The sequence below is a fragment of the Electrona antarctica genome (assembly GCF_951216825.1).
Source record: "Electrona antarctica genome assembly, chromosome: 24".
Classification (NCBI taxonomy): domain Eukaryota; kingdom Metazoa; phylum Chordata; class Actinopteri; order Myctophiformes; family Myctophidae; genus Electrona; species Electrona antarctica.
In genome coordinates this window covers 23705893-23723916 of record NC_136803.1, presented here as the reverse complement: position 1 = coordinate 23723916, position 18024 = coordinate 23705893, and the positions used below count along the sequence as shown (strand labels likewise).

Below are 18024 nucleotides of genomic sequence, written 5' to 3'. Positions count from 1 at the left end.
ACAGCAATATTAGGCTAGCTATATTAGGCTAGCTAACAATATGTATGACACCAGGAGGAATATATCTATGGTTATATATTATCATCTATCGATACAGTCGACAGACAGACAGACAGACAGACAGACAGACAGACAGACAGATAGCTCTCATTTTGTGTAATTAAAATAATATTTTTTGTAATCCCAGAGAATAATACATTTTGACCAGTAGCCTATAACACATAACATGAACATAACAGATGTAGTTCAATATAAAATATAATAAAAAACCTTCCCATCCAAATAATGCCAGACAGGTGATCAACTCCTCCACTCATTTATGCTGATCATGAACAGCTGTGGGACCACCAGCAGCTAGTCTTAAAACCTCTGCTGAGGGCCAGCCAGTCACTTCTTGATCAGCACTTCTAACTGCAAGCAATATGGGAAGCATTTTAAATATGTTTCTTGTTGCACTGGTTTTGTTCGCCCAAGGTAAAAGCTTTTTTCTTGGTTTCCTATGTATCAAATTGTAGGTCTGTTGCAGATTCCTAGGAAAACAAACAAATTTAAACTCTGAAACGTTGTCCTGATAGTTTGGGGGAGCATTCATTAATTATATGATGTCACCTGCATATACAGCTCCAGGGAATAATGTTGAAGCTGTTCCAGTCTGTTGTCTATGATGACTTAATTGGGATGAGTTTATGATGTCAATTTTAGTGTTTCTGTATTATAATGGACTCTATGCACAGCAGCCATATTGGAAAGAAATTGGGCATCTTCCTTGCTTTCCTCACAGGTCTTGCCAATTATACGAAGGAAGGCTCTGTTCCATTATGTTAAGAGACAGGGTGCTGATATTGTGCACGTTTGCTCACTCCAGTCCAGGTACCCTTATGTTTCCTTAGGGGGTTCCTAATGGCCCATGTTGTACACTTCAGTGTACAACTGGACCCATAAAGGTAATTTTCGGTTCAATTTGTACACTCCATGGGGCTCCTTGAAATTTAAAATGGTTGAGAACCACTGCCATAAATGGACTGGAGCCCTAAAGCAGCACTATGTAACCATCATCTTCTACCCCAGATTTGAACACAGTTTCCTGTGCAAGTGCTACAATTTTATAAAAGCCTGCCTGTTTGCAAATGTAATCTTGACCATAAGGTCAAAATCTGTCAGATCCTATGTCTACACAGTGTCTCCTGTATCTACGTATCCTGGTTGATGCATAGCCTGTGTGATTTCTGGTCTAGAGCAGGGGTTCGAAACGTTTTAGGCTGGGGACCCCCGGAAATGCTTTGGCCATGCCTCGCGAACGAAGATGCATGACCTTTGACATGATCTACCAATATACAATCACCCCAATTGTATTACATACTCTACCATACAGATTGGATAAGTTATAGTATTAACATACTCTACCATACAGATTGGCCAAACTTACACTTTATTCACACAACAATTACAACATGGTGCTAGTATAATTGGTAAGACCTGTTGAGGAAGAGGCCCATTTTCTTTCCACTGTGGCTGCATGGAGCCTATACATGGCACTTAAATGTGCATTGAAGCTAATCATCCCCACTGCTCCGGTTTGATTGCAGTCTTGGTTCTCCAGTATACAAGCTTTGGGTCAGAGCTATCCAGAAAACATTGGACTTCATTTGACTATTCCCCTGTGAAGAAATTGGCTGTATTAAAACTCAGAATGTCTTATGTCTACAGGATTAAGCATGGCATATGCAGCACCACCACTACTACCACCAACACCAGCAATCGTCATTCCCTGGTGCTGTGAACAACCACATCAAGGTAGACTCTGGAGGCGATTGGTTTTGATAGTACATATAGGCTGGATGAAATCATACATTGAGGGACGAGAACAAATGGTTGACATGAACGGAACCATGTCCTCCCAGTGAACTGTGGGGTTCCCCAAGGAAGCATATACATTAACGACATGAGTACCGCCTGTAATTGCAAATTGTTCCTGTTTGCAAAACAAGAGTAAATCAAAAGACACGATTCTTGGGTACAAATTCCTCTTGTTAACAAAAGGGCTCTCGGGACATTAGCTGGAGCCCTTATTCAGCCACTCACTTTTAGAACAAATATGGGTAAATTCACCTTTAGTCCACTTGCAAGAATGTGAACCCCAGCATTTTGAGCACACTAAAGTTTTATGCTAGACATGTCGTATGGGTCCCCAGCATTTAGAAACTGATGGATGCTAACTTGCATATGTTGGCCAATTTGTGATATCCATTAACAACATAATATATGGCAAACTTTTCATCATGCTTTAGGTACGGTAGCATGTGACATGTCAAACTAGGGATTTTTCATGCTTCTGAATCAATTCAAAGCATTAGTTTTGCATAAATGTGATGGTCAGCACATTCGGGCAAGTGGTTATTCCCGTTTTTAGCCCAGGAGTGTTTTTTTGTGCAAAACTAATTTGCTTGGAATGGATTCAGAATTGTCACATGCTACTTAAAGCATGATGAATCTTTGAATGTTTTGCCTTATATAGATGGATAGATAATGGTATGGTCACATATATTATTGTACATTTATAAATTGCCCAACATATGCAAGTTGGTGCCCGGCGGTTTCCATACTCAACATTTCTAGCATAAAACTTTAGGGTACTCTCACACAATAGGGCTCTATGGGCTGGCAAGTAGACTACTTCCACATCACTGCCACTCGGGTGTAATGACCCCTTCCCTTAAAACAAGCAAATCACTGGCTTACTTTAAAACGGGCCTGAAAATGCACCTGTCGCTGTCAGCAGGTCAAAAGGAGAGAAGGTGATTGCCCCACCTCTTAATCCCCCCCCCCCCCCCCCCCCTCCGATTTATTTATACTCCAAACCTGTACATTTGAGCTCTCAATTATCGTCATTGTTTTAATGGTGACTGACTGCATAGGACCCGAATGGAAACTAGGTCTTTCGGGGGTATCCTTTTGGACCAAATGCTTGACTGTACCCTGTGCTGTTTGCATATTTTAATGTCTAATAAAATAATCAATCAATCAGGACTACCAGCACCAGGATCAGAACTACCAGCACCAGGAGGAGTACCACCTCCACCACCACCAGGATCAGGAGGAGTACCACCTCCACCACCACCACCACCACCACCACCAGGATCAGGAGGAGTACCACCTCCACCACCTCCACCACCAGGATCAGGAGGAGTACCACCTCCACCACCAGGATCAGGAGGAGTACCACCACCACCTCCACTACCTCTACTACCACTGTCAGAAGGAGTACCACCACCAGGAGCAGGACTACCATCAAGAGTGGTATTAAGAGTACACCTACCATCACTAATAGCATTAGGAGTACCACCACTACCGGAAGCAGTACCACCTCCACCACCACCACCACCTCCACTACCTCTACTACCACTGTCAAGATGAGTACCACCACTACCGGAAGAGGTACCACCTCCACCTCCACCACCACCACCACCTCTACCACCAGGAAATGAATAAAGTTTTTAAACTCATCATTGGGTCCCTCTTCTTGTGACAACTTGAGACAATTTACCAAATGTCAAGCTCTAACATACTGTATTTGCGGTTGAGTAAATCCCATAAGGATGGGAATCCATTTTTAGTATGGGGTTAACACTTGCTATGCATCCCATGTTTATAACTCTTATAACAATGTATAAGTGATGATAAACTATTCATACAAACGCATAGCCTACATACAATACACGGACAAATAAAAATGGTACATGGGACAACAGAACGTAACAACTGATAATTACTCATGGTTACACATTTTATTTGTTTTTAGCCACCTCTTATGTGGGTTAGTTACTTTGAAGGTCAAATAGTTGGAGGTCTCTTCTGTAGGGTTAAAATGTTCACGCAGTTAACCAGAGCAGTTAGACCCTCAACACTTACATTTGTTAAAAACGGCACTTGAAACAACATAGGGTTGTGCAGGTGAGATTTGGGAAAACTCAGTGGGGTTTATAATGGGGATGTACCGATGAGAACATTTGGCTGATATAATGAATTGCTATTATGGCCTATAACCGATGTCGATATGATCTTCTGTATTAAAAATATATATTTTGGCCATTCTGAAAAGGCTGAATTTGAAAAGCAATGCCTCTTTATTCCAAAACTAGGGATGCACTGTTATTGAAATGTTGGCTCGTATCCCAACAAACAGCTTGAATGTAGTAATTTTCTTTTCGACAGCTTCCCCAGAAAACATCATTTGCAGCCTTAATCATCACAAAGGCTTTTTCATAATTGTAAATCCGATATATTATTTTACCGATTAATTGGTTTGCCGATTAATCTCCCATCACTAGTTTAAGGTTAATCTCGACTAATTTGACAGCAAAAACATAGAGAAATATTGCTGCAAAGCAGTGATAAGACGGGACCTTTTCATTTTCAAAAAATTGCTATAGCTCCCCCCCTTTGGCCAATTGTAAGACTGTTTTCAGTGCTATTTGGCATGACCCTCTACCATACTGTAAAGTTTCACAAACCTGTATATGTATTGGGAGCAGAAGAATTTTCATAAAACGTCAATTTTCATCGGCTCATAAAACTTTCATTTTTTTCCACTTCCGATTATTATTTTTTCCATATAGGTCCAAAGTTCACATGTAGAAACATTTGGATCAAAGATCCCAGGAGGAGGTAGCTTTTAACTGTGTTTCATATTATTCAAAATGGAGGGTGATCTAAAGGTCAGAGGTCAAAAGTCAGAACACGAAAGTTGTTTGGCATGAGACATTTGTGTTTATCGAAGTTTTATTGGCGATGGACAAACGGTTCATGGACATGCCTGTTCAAAGTTTGCATTTTCAATTAAGTGCTATAGCGCCACCCTTTGACCAATGGTCGTGGGCTTCGCGCCCTCACCGTTTGATATAGCCCTCTTTCCTTGTGTGTATGTTTTTAAATGCTTTGTTTCCTAATGTAAAGTACTGTTTGCTTGTTTTGTTTTATGTTTTTATGTGGGGACTCCGGTTTTATGTGGGGACTCCGGTGTATTTACATTGCATGTAATGTCCATCACACACACACACAGCGCACGAGGTCCAAAGGTTTGCGCTGCAGGGTTGATTCCAATGTGGTTTTATTAACATTATTCAAGTGACTATTTAACAGCAATATTAGGCTAGCTATATTAGGCTAGCTAACAATAATGTATGACACCAGGAGGAATATATAGGTTATATATTATCATCTATCGATAGTCGACAGACAGACAGACAGCTCTCATTTTGTGTAATTAAAATAATATTTTTTGTAATCCCAGAGAATAATAAATTTTGACCAGTAGCCTATAACACATAACATGAACATAACAGATGTAGTTCAATATAAAATATAATAAAAAACCTTCCCATCCAAATAATGCCAGACAGGTGATCAACTCCTCCACTCATTTATGCTGATCATGAACAGCTGTGGGACCACCAGCAGCTAGTCTTAAAACCTCTGCTGAGGGCCAGCCAGTCACTTCTTGATCAGCACTTCTAACTGCAAGCAATATGGGAAGCATTTTAAATATGTTTCTTGTTGCACTGGTTTTGTTCGCCCAAGGTAAAAGCTTTTTGCTTGGTTTCCTATGTATCAAATTGTAGGTCTGTTGCAGATTCCTAGGAAAGCAAACACATTTAAACTCTGAAATGTTGTCCTGATAGTTTGGGGGAGCATTCATTAGTGTGGTTGCCCTAACAGGGCAACCAGACTATTGTAATTGGAACACTTTATTTTTACTGGAGTAACCCTTTTTTTGAAACGCTACTCCTCCCACAGTTTTAACTGTACGCACTTGACCCATATGTCAAATTGACCGGCTTCATCGGGAAGGATGTGCTTGTATTTTTTTAAGAGAAATGTTGTATAGTTTAATTGATATTAATTTATTAGTGAATTAAATTTCCCCATTGACATGAATGGGAAAATGCGATTTTTCGCATTCTCACATTCAAGTATTTTTTCCTCAGAGACTGTAAGCACTATAGTTACAAAACTTGGAGGGTAGGTTCATAATAATTACTAAAATTGATCAACGTATAATGTTATCGGTCGGCCTCATGGTGGCGCTATAACAGCCCACTTAACATTTTGGCTTATAACTCTTGAACCGTAGGTTGTAAAAAAATATTTTTTCCCTGATTTCCTTGAGTCATGCCGCATCTCCTCATATAGACCACGCCCATTTGCGTCATGATAGATTTTCCGCCATTTTGAATTTTATCCAAAACACACTTTTTGCTGCTCCTTCTACAGATTTTGTCCAAATCTCACAAAGATCAGCACACATGATCTCTGGACCTATCCGATTAAAACACCATCGGCAGAACTTTGGTAGTGCGTATCGTTCGGCGTAATCGTCGTCCGAAGTTAGTAGGAGGGGCCTATATCACAAAAAATGCCATAAATCACGAACGGAATGTCCAATCCATCCCAAATTTGAATCACATGTCGCGGGTGGTTCAATCAACCAAGTACCAAAAGCCATCCATAGGGGGCGCCGCAAATGCGAGAAATGTAACCGTTTGTCGCAAAAACATGATTTTTGGGGGGATAAATCCCCTCCGAATTACTTACGCATGATCGCAGGGGTGACGCGACATTGCAATTGGCTGGCAATATCAGTGGGAGGGGCATATGTAAGCCACTGCGGCAACCACACTTTGCAATTTTTTAAAATTGCGACCTTTCTAGTTATATGATGTCACCTGCATATACAGCTCCAGGGAATAATGTTGAAGCTTTTCCAGTCTGTTGTCTATGATGACTTAATTGGGATGAGTTTATGATGTCAATTTTAGTGTTTCTGTATTATAATGGACTCTATGCACAGCAGCCATATTGGAAAGAAATTGGGCATCTTCCTTGCTTTCCTCACAGGTCTTGCCAATTATACGAAGGAAGGCTCTGTTCCATTATGTTAAGAGACAGGGTGCTGATATTGTGCACGTTTGCTCACTCCAGTCCAGGTACCCTTATGTTTCCTTAGGGGGTTCCTAATGGCCCACGTTGTACACTTCAGTGTACAAATGGACCCATAAAGGTAATTTTCGGTTCCATTTGTACACTCCATGGGGCTCCTTGAAATTTAAAATGGTTGAGAACCACTGCCATAAATGGACTGGAGCCCTAAAGCAGCACTATGTAACCATCATCTTCTACCCCAGATTTGAACACAGTTTCCTGTGCAAGTGCTACAATTTTATAAAAGCCTGCCTGTTTGCAAATGTAATCTTGACCATAAGGTCAAAATCTGTCAGATCCTATGTCTACACAGTGTCTCCTGTATCTACGTATCCTGGTTGATGCATAGCCTGTGTGATTTCTGGTCTAGAGCAGGGGTTCGAAACGTTTTAGGCTGGGGACCCCCGGAAATGCTTTGGCCATGCCTCGCGAACGAAGATGCATGACCTTTGACATGATCTACCAATATACAATCACCCCAATTGTATTACATACTCTACCATACAGATTGGATAAGTTATAGTATTAACATACTCTACCATACAGATTGGCCAAACTTACACTTTATTCACACAACAATTACAACATGGTGCTAGTATAATTGGTAAGACCTGTTGAGGAAGAGGCCCATTTTCTTTCCACTGTGGCTGCATGGAGCCTATACATGGCACTTAAATGTGCATTGAAGCTAATCATCCCCACTGCTCCGGTTTGATTGCAGTCTTGGTTCTCCAGTATACAAGCTTTGGGTCAGAGCTATCCAGAAAACATTGGACTTCATTTGACTATTCCCCTGTGAAGAAATTGGCTGTATTAAAACTCAGAATGTCTTATGTCTACAGGATTAAGCATGGCATATGCAGCACCACAATTCGCAATACCACTACTACCACCACCACCAGTCCACGGATCCATTCCCTGGTGCTGTGAAGGACCACATCAAGGTAGACTCTGGAGGCGATTGGTTTTGATAGTACATCATACATTGAGGGAAGAGAACAAATGGTTGACATGAACGGAACCATGTCCTCCCAGTGAACTGTGGGGTTCCCCAAGGAAGCATATACATTAACGACATGAGTACCGCCTGTAATTGCAAATTGTTCCTGTTTGCAAAACAAGAGTAAATCAAAAGACACGATTCTTGGGTACAAATTCCTCTTTTGTTAACAAAAGGGCTCTCGGGACATTAGCTGGAGCCCTTATTCAGCCACTCACTTTTAGAACACATATGGGTAAATTCACCTTTAGTCCACTTGCAAGAATGTGTCCCCAGCATTTAGAAACTGATGGATGCTAACTTGCATATGTTGGCCAATTTGTGATATCCATTAACAACATATATGGCAAAAAAAATGTTTTAGGTACTAAGGTACGGTGACATGTCAAACTAGGGATTTTTCATGCTTCTGAATCAATTCAAAGCATTAGTTTTGCATAAATGTGATGGTCAGCACATTCGGGCAAGTGGTTATTCCCGTTTTTAGCCCAGGAGTGTTTTTGTGCAAAACTAATTTGCTTGGACTGGATTCAGAATCATGAAAATCCCTAGTTTGACACGTCACAATTGTCACATGCTACTTAAAGCATGATGATTTTTTGAATGTTTTAATTGCCTTTATATAGATAGATTGATAATGGTATGGTCACATATATTATTGTACATTTATAAATAGCCCAACATATGCAAGTTGGTGCCCGGCAGTTTCTAAATGCTGGGGACCCATACTCAACATTTCTAGCAACTGTAGGGTACTCTCACACAATAGGGCTCTATGGGCTGGCAAGTAGACTACTTCCACATCACTGCCTACTCCCCCCCCCCCCCCCCCCCCCCCCCCCCCCCCCCCCCCCCTGCATAGGAAAATGGAAACTAGGTCTTTCGGGGGTATCCTTTTGGACCAAATGCTTGACTGTGCTGTTTGCAATTTTAATGTCTAATAAAATAATCAATCAATCAGGACTACCAGCACCAGGAGCAGGAGGAGTACCACCACTACCGGAAGCAGTACCACCTCCACCTCCACCACCAGGATCAGGAGGAGTACTACCACTACCGGAAGCAGTACCACCTCCACCACCTCCACCACCAGGATCAGGAGGAGTACTACCACTACCGGAAGCAGTACTAGACTGGCGCAGCCAACCTAACCCCGCCCCTATTGGGGGGCGGGTTTAGTGGGCGGAGCCCAGCGCAGTGGTATATTAGTATCGCAACGCGAGGCTAAAGCAGTACCACCTCCACCACCACCAGGAAATGAATAAAGTTTTTAAACTCATCATTGGGTCCCCCTTCTTGTGACAATTTGAGACAATTTACCAAATGTCAAGCTCTAACATACTGTATTTGCGGTTGAGTAAATCCCATAAGGATGGGAATCCATTTTTAGTATGGGGTTAACACTTGCTATGCATCCCATGTTTATAACTCGTATAACAATGTATAAGTGATGATAAACTATTCATACAAACGCATAGCCTACATACAATACACGGACAAATAAAAATGGTAAATGGGACAACAGAACGGAACAATTACTCATGGTTACACATTTTATTTGTTTTTAGCCACCTTATGTGGGTTAGTTACTTTGAAGGTCAAATAGTTGGAGGTCTCTTCTGTAGGGTTAAAATGTTCACTCAGTTAACCAGAGCAGTTAGACCCTCAACACTTACATTTGTTAAAAACAGCACTTGAAACAACATAGGGTTGTGCAGGTGAGATTTGGGAAAACTCAGTGGGGTTTATAATAGGGATGTACCGATGAGAACATTTGGCTGATATCTGATATAATTAATTGCTCTTATGGCCTATAAAATATATATTTTGGCCATTCTGAAAAAGGCTGAATTTGAAAAAAGCAATGCCTCTTTATTCAAAAACTAGGGATGCACTGTTATTGAAATGTTGGCTCATATCCCAACAAACGGCTTGAATGTATTTTTATTTTTTTTAAAGCTTCCCCAGAAAACATAATTTGCAGCCTTAATCATCACAATTTTTCATAATTGTAATACAATTAAATATCTGCTAAATCCGATTATTTTACCCATTAATTGGTTTGCCGATTAATCTCCCATCACTAGTTTATAAGGTTAATCTCGACTCATTTGACAGCAAAAACAAAAGAGAAAAATATTGCTGCAAAGCAGTGATAAGGTGGGACCTTTTTATTTTCAAAAAATCACACCTGTGTGAACTGAGTGGTGTAAGGTATTATATAGCCTGATCAGCTGTGGTCACTGACGTAATGTCTCATTCCGGCCAATCACAATGCACCATGCTCATTTTTTGCAGACAGACAGACTAACAAAGCCAGTTGTAGGAGTGGTTTACACCACTCAAAAATTGGTTATAGACTGGAACATCCACTCAGCAGTTCCAGAAGACTGGGGAAAGACCTGGTCGAGGAGGTAAAACAGAAAAAGCTTCTGGCCCTGGCTCAGAAAAGAGGACACAGCGTGGTTTAAAGCAAGGATCTTAGGGCTGGTTGCAGAGGGCGGCAGGGAATGGCCCCCCCGCCAGGCCGCCACTGCTCCACCACATCCATATGCTGAGGTATGTGGTCAGGTTTAGGTTTGGCTCAGGGAAGAGGACTGCCATGCCATGCATATTCCATTGTGGCAGCCGATGCACACAATAATTTGATGTGCCCCCCACAGGCCCCCTGTATCCAACCCATACTTCAGACGCACAAATACAGGAGTACACTAGCCCTTTCATTGTGATCTGTCATAGGTTTTGTATGTACAATGTGTATGAGGACCACAAGGGAAATAATAAGTCCTGGACCATATTGTGTCACTACTTTTCAAATAAAATATTTAATTAAAATAAGTGTTATGGCACTTTTTTAACTATCTAGCTACACATTCATTTAACCCATTTTGGGTTTAACCCTTTTAGCATTATGTTATGCTTTAGCTATTGAAAAATAGCAGATCTACATGCTCATACCGCGAGCTTGTAGGTCTGCTATTTTTGAAAAATCGAAGAACAACTGGCATAGAAACATATCTTTCAGAAAACTGTCAGGATGTAGAAGACATTTTTAGAATCTGATCTCAGGTCAAAATGGGTTAAGTAGGCTATTTCTTACTCTGAAGCAGTCGGACCTCTTCTGTTCCACCTGGAGCCAGAATGCCCAGCCTCTGGATCCTCTGCCCACCGAGAGCCCTCTCCACCTGGCCTAACAGAGCTGGCAGAGTGCCTCTGTGGTCGTACAGAATCACCAACACATCCACCTTCACGCCACTCAACACTAACTACAGAGAGAGAGAGAGAGAGAGAGACACACACACACACACACACACACACACACGCACGCACACGCACACGCACACGCACACGCACACACACACACAGTCGTTGATTATTGTCCCATTTCAGAACACTTTTACAAAAGTGCAAACAGCACCCATAACAAAGATGGTCGACTGTAGAGACAAAACCAGGACAGTCCACTTTTCTCTCACCTCATAGGCGGGTATTCTGTTGGAGAGTAGCAGTAGGAGGGTGCAACAGGAACGAGGCATAGGGCGGGTGTCACCTAGATGGGACAGCCTGTGAGTGAAGGCCGCCAGTGGGCTGACATCCATTCTCCCTCGCTCACTAGAACAGAACATGTGGACAGGCTTTACAGGGCGAGAGATTCCCAGTGCATTGTTGTTGTGCGTAAATTCCCTTTCTTAATTCAAAATTATTCAAAAAATTTCAAACACTAGAAAACAGCAGATGTAGCCTACACAGTGACTCGCTGTGAGCTTGTATATCTGCTATTTTTGAATAGCCAACAAAAAACAAAATGGCACAGATGCTTTACCCAATTTGAATGGGTTAAAGGAGCATTCAGTGATTTCACTTAATTCAAATATCACTTATTTTTTCTTATTTTTTGGATAATCCTCCCTACTATAAAGTGTGCTGACCATATAAGGAGTTCCCAGTGAGCCCCTGGGGTCAAAAAACCCTAGTTTCGGTTTGGGCTTTGGGTGGCAAAGCCTTCATCCAATCAGGATGAGAGGGGCCTTCCTCCAATCATGATCGAGTGGGGCGGGCATTGGTGCACGTGCTGTTGGTCTGTTGTACTTCCCCCACTGTAGAGCGTGTGCATGTGCACATCTTGTTACCGGGTGGACCGGGTTTTTTTCCAAATCACTGAATGCTCCTTTAAAGGAGTATGATATAAACAATATGACACATGCTCAAATAGTATATAGCACCAAACAGTGTATCGTTCGGGACCCATTTGTGGGTCGCGGGGACCCATTTGTACCCATTGGACCCATTTTGTTCACTATATTTAGTTTTTAATTATTATTATTTTAAAACATTGTCAATAAACGTTCCCAAAAAAGCAAATGTTTTCATGAATTAAAAACAAAAGTCAATGATTTTACAGTAATTTCATGAAGAAATAAACGAAAAATCAAATAAATAAACAAATAAACTAGAAAGCAAACATCTACTTTCTCTTTTGTGCCACGGGCTCAAAGGTTTGGGAACCACTGGTATATAAACAGTGTTGCGCAGTGGCGTGCACAGATAGACACTAGGGGGTGCTAGAGCACCCCCTGCCCTTTTGGCAATGTGCCCTTTTGAAAAAAATAAAATATTTTTTTTTGATTTTTCAAAAATAGCAGACCTACAAGCTCGTAGCGCGCCACTCGGTGGCGCGCTATGAGCTTGTAGATCTGCTATTTTTCAATAGCTAAAGCATAACATAATGCTAACACCAAAAGGGGTTCCCGCCCCAAAATGGATTAAGGCAACCGGCCGGTTCCACGCGCTGCACAAGGTGCCCTTTTTTAACTTGAGCACCTGCCCCTCTAAATGTCTGTGCACGCCACTGGTGTTGCGTGTCAGGTCAGACAAGGACCTGGGTGAACTGGAGGGCCTGGCTTTCTGCAAGGCCAGAGCACGGCCGGTCTGCTCCTCGTTCAGACAGAGGCTTGAGGAGAAGTGACCGTCCCCTGGCGGCCAGGAGAGGGAAGGTTTGAAGCGAAAGGTCTCCCTAGATTCAGACGCCCGTCTCTGGGTACAGCCGCTCCTTGTTGCTCCTAGTTGGCTGTTGCTCCCCCAGGCTCTCCTGGTTCTCAGAGACAGTCCTGGAAGGTCAACAAAGATAAAACAGCCCCTGAGTAGGCTACATTTCCTACAGGGAAAAACAACAGCAGTGAAATGCAGGTAACCCCAGAAAATCAACTCGTATATTAGAGCAGCGGTTCCCAAACTTTTTCATGTCAAGGACCCCCAAATTAGCCCGCGGACCCCCATTTGAAAAGGTATGCCATGAAGGGACCCCCCATAAGAGAAGAGTTTTACGGCTCTAGCAGTGATTAATTTCAAGGACCCCCAGTTTTCTTCTCTTCATGGCATACCTTTTCGTAGAGTTCCAGATCCATAAGGGTCCATTTGGTTCCAAACTATCATTTAGCTGGGTAACCCCCTGGAACTCTCTCAAGGACCCATGGGGGTCTCCCGGACCCCACTTTGGGAACCCACTGTATTAGAGCAGGGGTTCTCAACGTTTTTGGCCGGGGACCCCCGGAAATGCTTTGGCAATGTCTCGGGACCCCCGCCCCGCCCCCTCCCGACCCCCAATATAAATTGACTGCTACAATAACCTTAAACCATTTTGGGCGGGAACCCCTTTTGGTGTTTTAAGCATTGTTATAATTTAGCTATTGAAAAATAGCAGATCTACAAGCTCGTAGCGCGCCACTCGGTGGCGCGCTACGAGCTTGTAGGTCTGCTATTTTTGAAAAATCGTGATTTTTATTTATTTTTTAAATAATTTGGGGACCCCCTAAAATAATTTGGCGACCCCCCGAGGGGTCGCGACCCATGGGTTGAGAACCCCTGTATTAGAGTAGCGAGACGCTGATCCCACTGTGCCTCGCTCAGCCATCTCACTTTTCTCCTCCTGCAGTCTCTCTCGGATGCACTGTCGGATCATCCTCTCCTTCCGCCTCTCCGCCTCCTCCTCGCCGGCGCTCCCGCTGGGCCGATCGAGGGTCCCGTACTGCTCGGCGGCCTCCCGGGGAGTGAGCCAGTCCAGGGTGGACACGCAGGAGACGTAGTGCGCCTTCCAGGCGCCGCGCTCCTTGTCTCCCGGGCTGTAGGGCAAGAACCAGCCCCTACGGACGCAGCGGCCGGCCCACAGGCAGTCCTCCAGGTCAGGGATGGAAGAGACAGAAGGTTGAGAACAATGGGAGAGAAAGTCACACGGAGAGAAAGATTCAACGATGAGGCTAGAGGTTACACGTCGGGGCTGCAACTAATGATCTTTTGACGCCATTATTACAACAATTAACATGTTTTTCATGATGTTTTGTTCTTTTAATCGACTAAATCGATTAGTCTGATTAACCAGTTATGCGGCTTTATACTTAGTCATGCAAGGTGTCGCACAAAAACAGCAAAAAATAGCCAATTATCTACAAGCTCAAAACACAGCACCGCCACTTGTGTTTTAGAATAGAGAGTATGCGTATGCTTAAAGTGAATGGCACATCGAGTGGCAAATCGAGTGGCAAAGCAACAGGCAAAGTGTGTTTAACATTGTTTAATGTTGTTTAATGCAATCAGATAAGACTTTTCTGTGTGGATGTATGGGCTGTCAAGGCCAGAAAGTAGTTTTTTGCCACTCAGTAGGCGTTCCTGCATAACTTCCTGGTTTGATGATGATGTCACACGCATACCCTAAATTGATTAAATCGATTAGCTGTTGCACCCCTATTACACTTGATATCATACACAACACCAGCAGCATTTGGCAAAGACTGAGAAAGGGTCAAGGTGAGAGAAAAGGGGAAATCCAGTAGCAGAGTATCCGTTTCCTGAATCCCAGAAGCTTAGTAGGCTGATAATATGTTTAGTTGCCCATGCAGGATACCCAGGTTTGAATTCAGGTGGTAGCAAAGTCTCTCTCGACAGACTGTTGACTCACACAATTTCCACATGCTTCCATCATGCAGTCATGGCGTTATACATCCCATTTCAAGCCTGATCAGTGTACAAAAAACTTTGTTCCTAATTTAAGCAAATGTTTTTGTTTTGGCCCCAGCCTGTGACCTTTGGCCTCTTACCTGCTCGGCCAGGACCCTCCAGTGCCAGCTGACCTGGGCTGCAGAGCAGAGGTCACGTGGGGTCAGGAATGACATCACATACAAAGAGAGGAAGCGTGGCAGCACGGTCGTGAAGTCCACGTGTGTCACTGGAACCGTCTCCATGAGCCTGTCCCTGCAATACCTGTTGGAGGACGAACAGAAAACCGCTTTAAAATTAAATTCCTAACTGGTTGAACCAAACCTATTTCTTTTTTCTTTTTGCCCAGCTTTTATGCATTTAACAGTATACAGTATTCATACAACCATGGGAGCAGTAGGTGGGGGGAGAGACAGGGAGACCCCTGTTACTGAACAAACACTCTATCACTTATTTGAACACATTACAATCACTTAAAGCTGCTATAAGCTATAAGCAATTTCAGACAGCCAGCAATGGGTAAAACGCTCCCAAAAACAATTTAGTCTCTGCGACACATCTAGGGGCCACAATCTGCATTCAAAGATTTTCCTAGATGCTTTGTCATTGGTCAATGTGCCTGTCTACTTCCTGATTGGTTAGTCATTTCGACTTTGAATGCAGATTGTGGCCCCTAGATGTGTCACAGAGACTACATTTTTTGGGGAGCGTTTTACTCATTGCTGGCTGTCTGAATATTAAACAAACCAAAAAAAAGGTCAGTAGAACTTTGACATATTATTGCTTATAGCTACTTTAATAAATCTTTAATCTTTAATACATCTTTAAATCCATTTGTTTGCCAGGCCATCATATAATGTATTGCCACAAGGGGGAGTCAGAGATGAAAACTAAAGTGATTGAAGTCACTATCCTTATTTGTGTAAATTGTGTCCATTCAGGCCTATAGCCTACTAGTGTAGATAAATGACCCTATTTTCTTCTCCTGAAGAAAAAGAGAAGGTCTTACCTGAGCTGTGACTTAGTGCATCGTTTGATTAAAGTGTGCATAAGATGTTTCCTCTGTCTGTCAGTCCACAGGTCAAACCAATGGAGCAGCAGATTCATCCGCTCCTCAAACAACTATCAAACAATCAAACAATGCAAACCCTTTCATGTTATGTACTTGTGATCTAAACATATCTTTCAAAGTGAGGTCCAGGGACCCTCTGTGTTCCTTGGGAGTTCCCTTCCCAGGGGTCCTTGAGGGAGTTCCAGGGGGTCCCCAGTTAAATGATAGTTTGGAACCAAATGGACCCTAGGTAACTACAAATGGAACCAAATACCATTTGTACACTCTCAAGAGTTAAATTAGCATTGATTTTACAATATAAATTAGGGGTCCGAGATTTAAAAAAAAAAAGCCATTAAATGGGGGTCCGTAGACTAATGCATGTCAAACTGGGTTCAATGAATTGAGTAGGCAAAATAAATAACCACAAAGGAAACAAGCCTGGCTTGTACAAGAAAGCTGTACAAACTGTAGTAGGCTACATTCCTGTGCTTTATTTTCAAATTGCTAATAAAAGTATATTCAATCAGAACCACTCGAAAGATAACGGTAATGGTTAGCTTGAGCAATAGCGACATCTTGCGGCATTTAATTAAATGTAGCGGCGAACGCTGAACGCAGGAATCAGGACACCGTAGCAGCAGCAGCCATGGTACTCTCATTGATTACCTGTTGGTTGGACGGTTTGTTAACAAGAGGCGTCCATGCGCTGAAGCGGGTGTCAGCGGTCCCTTGGGACGGTGACCGGGGTTCGTAGTCTGTGCCGTGAAGATGCCATTGCTTCACGGAATGCGGAGTTGACGTGCTGTCCGCAGACTTCAGGCTCGTCTCCTCCATCGCTCCGCTCCTATTTGGGTGTGAAAGTATAGCTTGGCCTACCTACCTTCAGTCAAAAACTCTCCAAGGTGGTTCGTTTCCACGTAATGATCGAGCTATATGTTGTCTGTCACTTGTCAGTGTCAGCTGATCACCTCCGAGGTTTAGCCTAGGTAAGGTAACGGTTCTAATGGCATAGCACACTGGCCACTGGCACTGTACCGGAATGCGGTCTACTCTGTTCGTCTCCAGAACAGTAACCTTAGAAACACATCAACAGAGGCGCACACGTTGACATTCCTTCAGTCTTTACTCTTTTCTCATCTGCAAACACCTGCTGACTAATTTCAATCTGTAGGCCTACAGCCAGGCATTTATTTTAAATTATCTTCACTGTGTGACTGACTAACAAAACGAAAGAATATACTGGTAGACACTGAGGAGATTCATCACACAAGAACACATTTATTGTGTTATTTTCAAGTAAATCAAATTAAAATCAGACATTCTAATTACAACAAAAGTTAAAACCCCCCATGAAACACTAGTAGGCTATTATGCAATCAAAACTACACCTAGATAAAAAGGGGGGGAAAAGGAGGGGGAAGGACTGATTTATAATCAAAGCAGCATCAAACATGATTATTGCCATACAAAAAAGTAAGTCACAAAGGTAACATTTTAAAATATACACAGTCATTTAAGATAAAATCTCAAACAATGCATCAAAAATCAAAAGGTAAGGCATGGTTTGCGATGTCAACATTTGGATGATTAAGTCTTCCATGGCAAAAAGGGACACACAGGATATGTGCAGTGTGTTACACAGCTTGCATGGACATGTGCAAAATACATTCAACACGAGACAAACACAGTCTTGCAGGTGATATCACAATCAGGCCACGGACAGGGAATTACATGCACAATTTCAAATCAGGTTCCCTACTCGGCTCTCCAAAACAAATAATGCAATGCTCTTTAGTCTTTAATGCTTACCGCCAAACACGTTTGAGTGGGACTTTCCCCTAGCTTTTATGATTATCATAGACATCTTATTTTGGCTAGCCATGATAAGCATATGAAATTACGTTATCAGGAAATACATTTTGAGTCTTTCAAAAAAAAATCACACCCGTGTGAACTGAGTGGTGCAACTCCTCCCCCCCCCCCCCCCCCCCCCCCTCTCTCT

The 18024-nt window shown here is 42.6% G+C and overlaps 2 protein-coding genes across 2 annotated transcripts in view; one reads left to right on the top strand and one right to left on the bottom strand.

The window, feature by feature from the left end:
• The window catches only part of LOC306917584 (epithelial cell-transforming sequence 2 oncogene-like), a 32501-nt gene extending 15429 nt beyond the window's left edge, over positions 1-17072 (bottom strand). The window contains exons 1-7 of the mRNA XM_079495880.1: positions 16689-17072; positions 15978-16090; positions 15070-15232; positions 13895-14150; positions 12858-13086; positions 11455-11590; positions 11079-11244 (exon numbers count right to left, since the gene is read on the bottom strand). Of these exons, the coding sequence (XP_079352006.1) occupies positions 11079-11244; positions 11455-11590; positions 12858-13086; positions 13895-14150; positions 15070-15232; positions 15978-16090; positions 16689-16856 (1231 nt within the window). The 5' untranslated portion in view covers positions 16857-17072. The remainder of the gene's footprint in view (positions 1-11078; positions 11245-11454; positions 11591-12857; positions 13087-13894; positions 14151-15069; positions 15233-15977; positions 16091-16688) is intronic.
• On the top strand, positions 316-3503 carry LOC306917323 (uncharacterized protein). Its single transcript, XM_079495497.1, has 3 exons — positions 316-474; positions 1708-1794; positions 3026-3503. The coding sequence occupies exons 2-3, from the start codon at positions 1723-1725 to the stop codon at positions 3302-3304; spliced, it is 351 nt and encodes a 116-aa protein (XP_079351623.1). The 5' UTR covers positions 316-474; positions 1708-1722; the 3' UTR covers positions 3305-3503.
• Positions 17073-18024: the final 952 nt, after the last annotated feature.

What these genes read in the sequence shown, in the direction of transcription:
- LOC306917323 (XM_079495497.1), top strand. Translation starts at nt 1,723, where the DNA reads ATGCAGCACCACCACTACTACCACCAACACCAGCAATCGTCATTCCCT. An exon ending in CTGTGAACAACCACATCAAG is followed by an intron (nt 1,795 to 3,025) that starts GTAGACTCTGGA and finishes TCAATCAATCAG; the next exon opens with GACTACCAGCACCAGGATCA.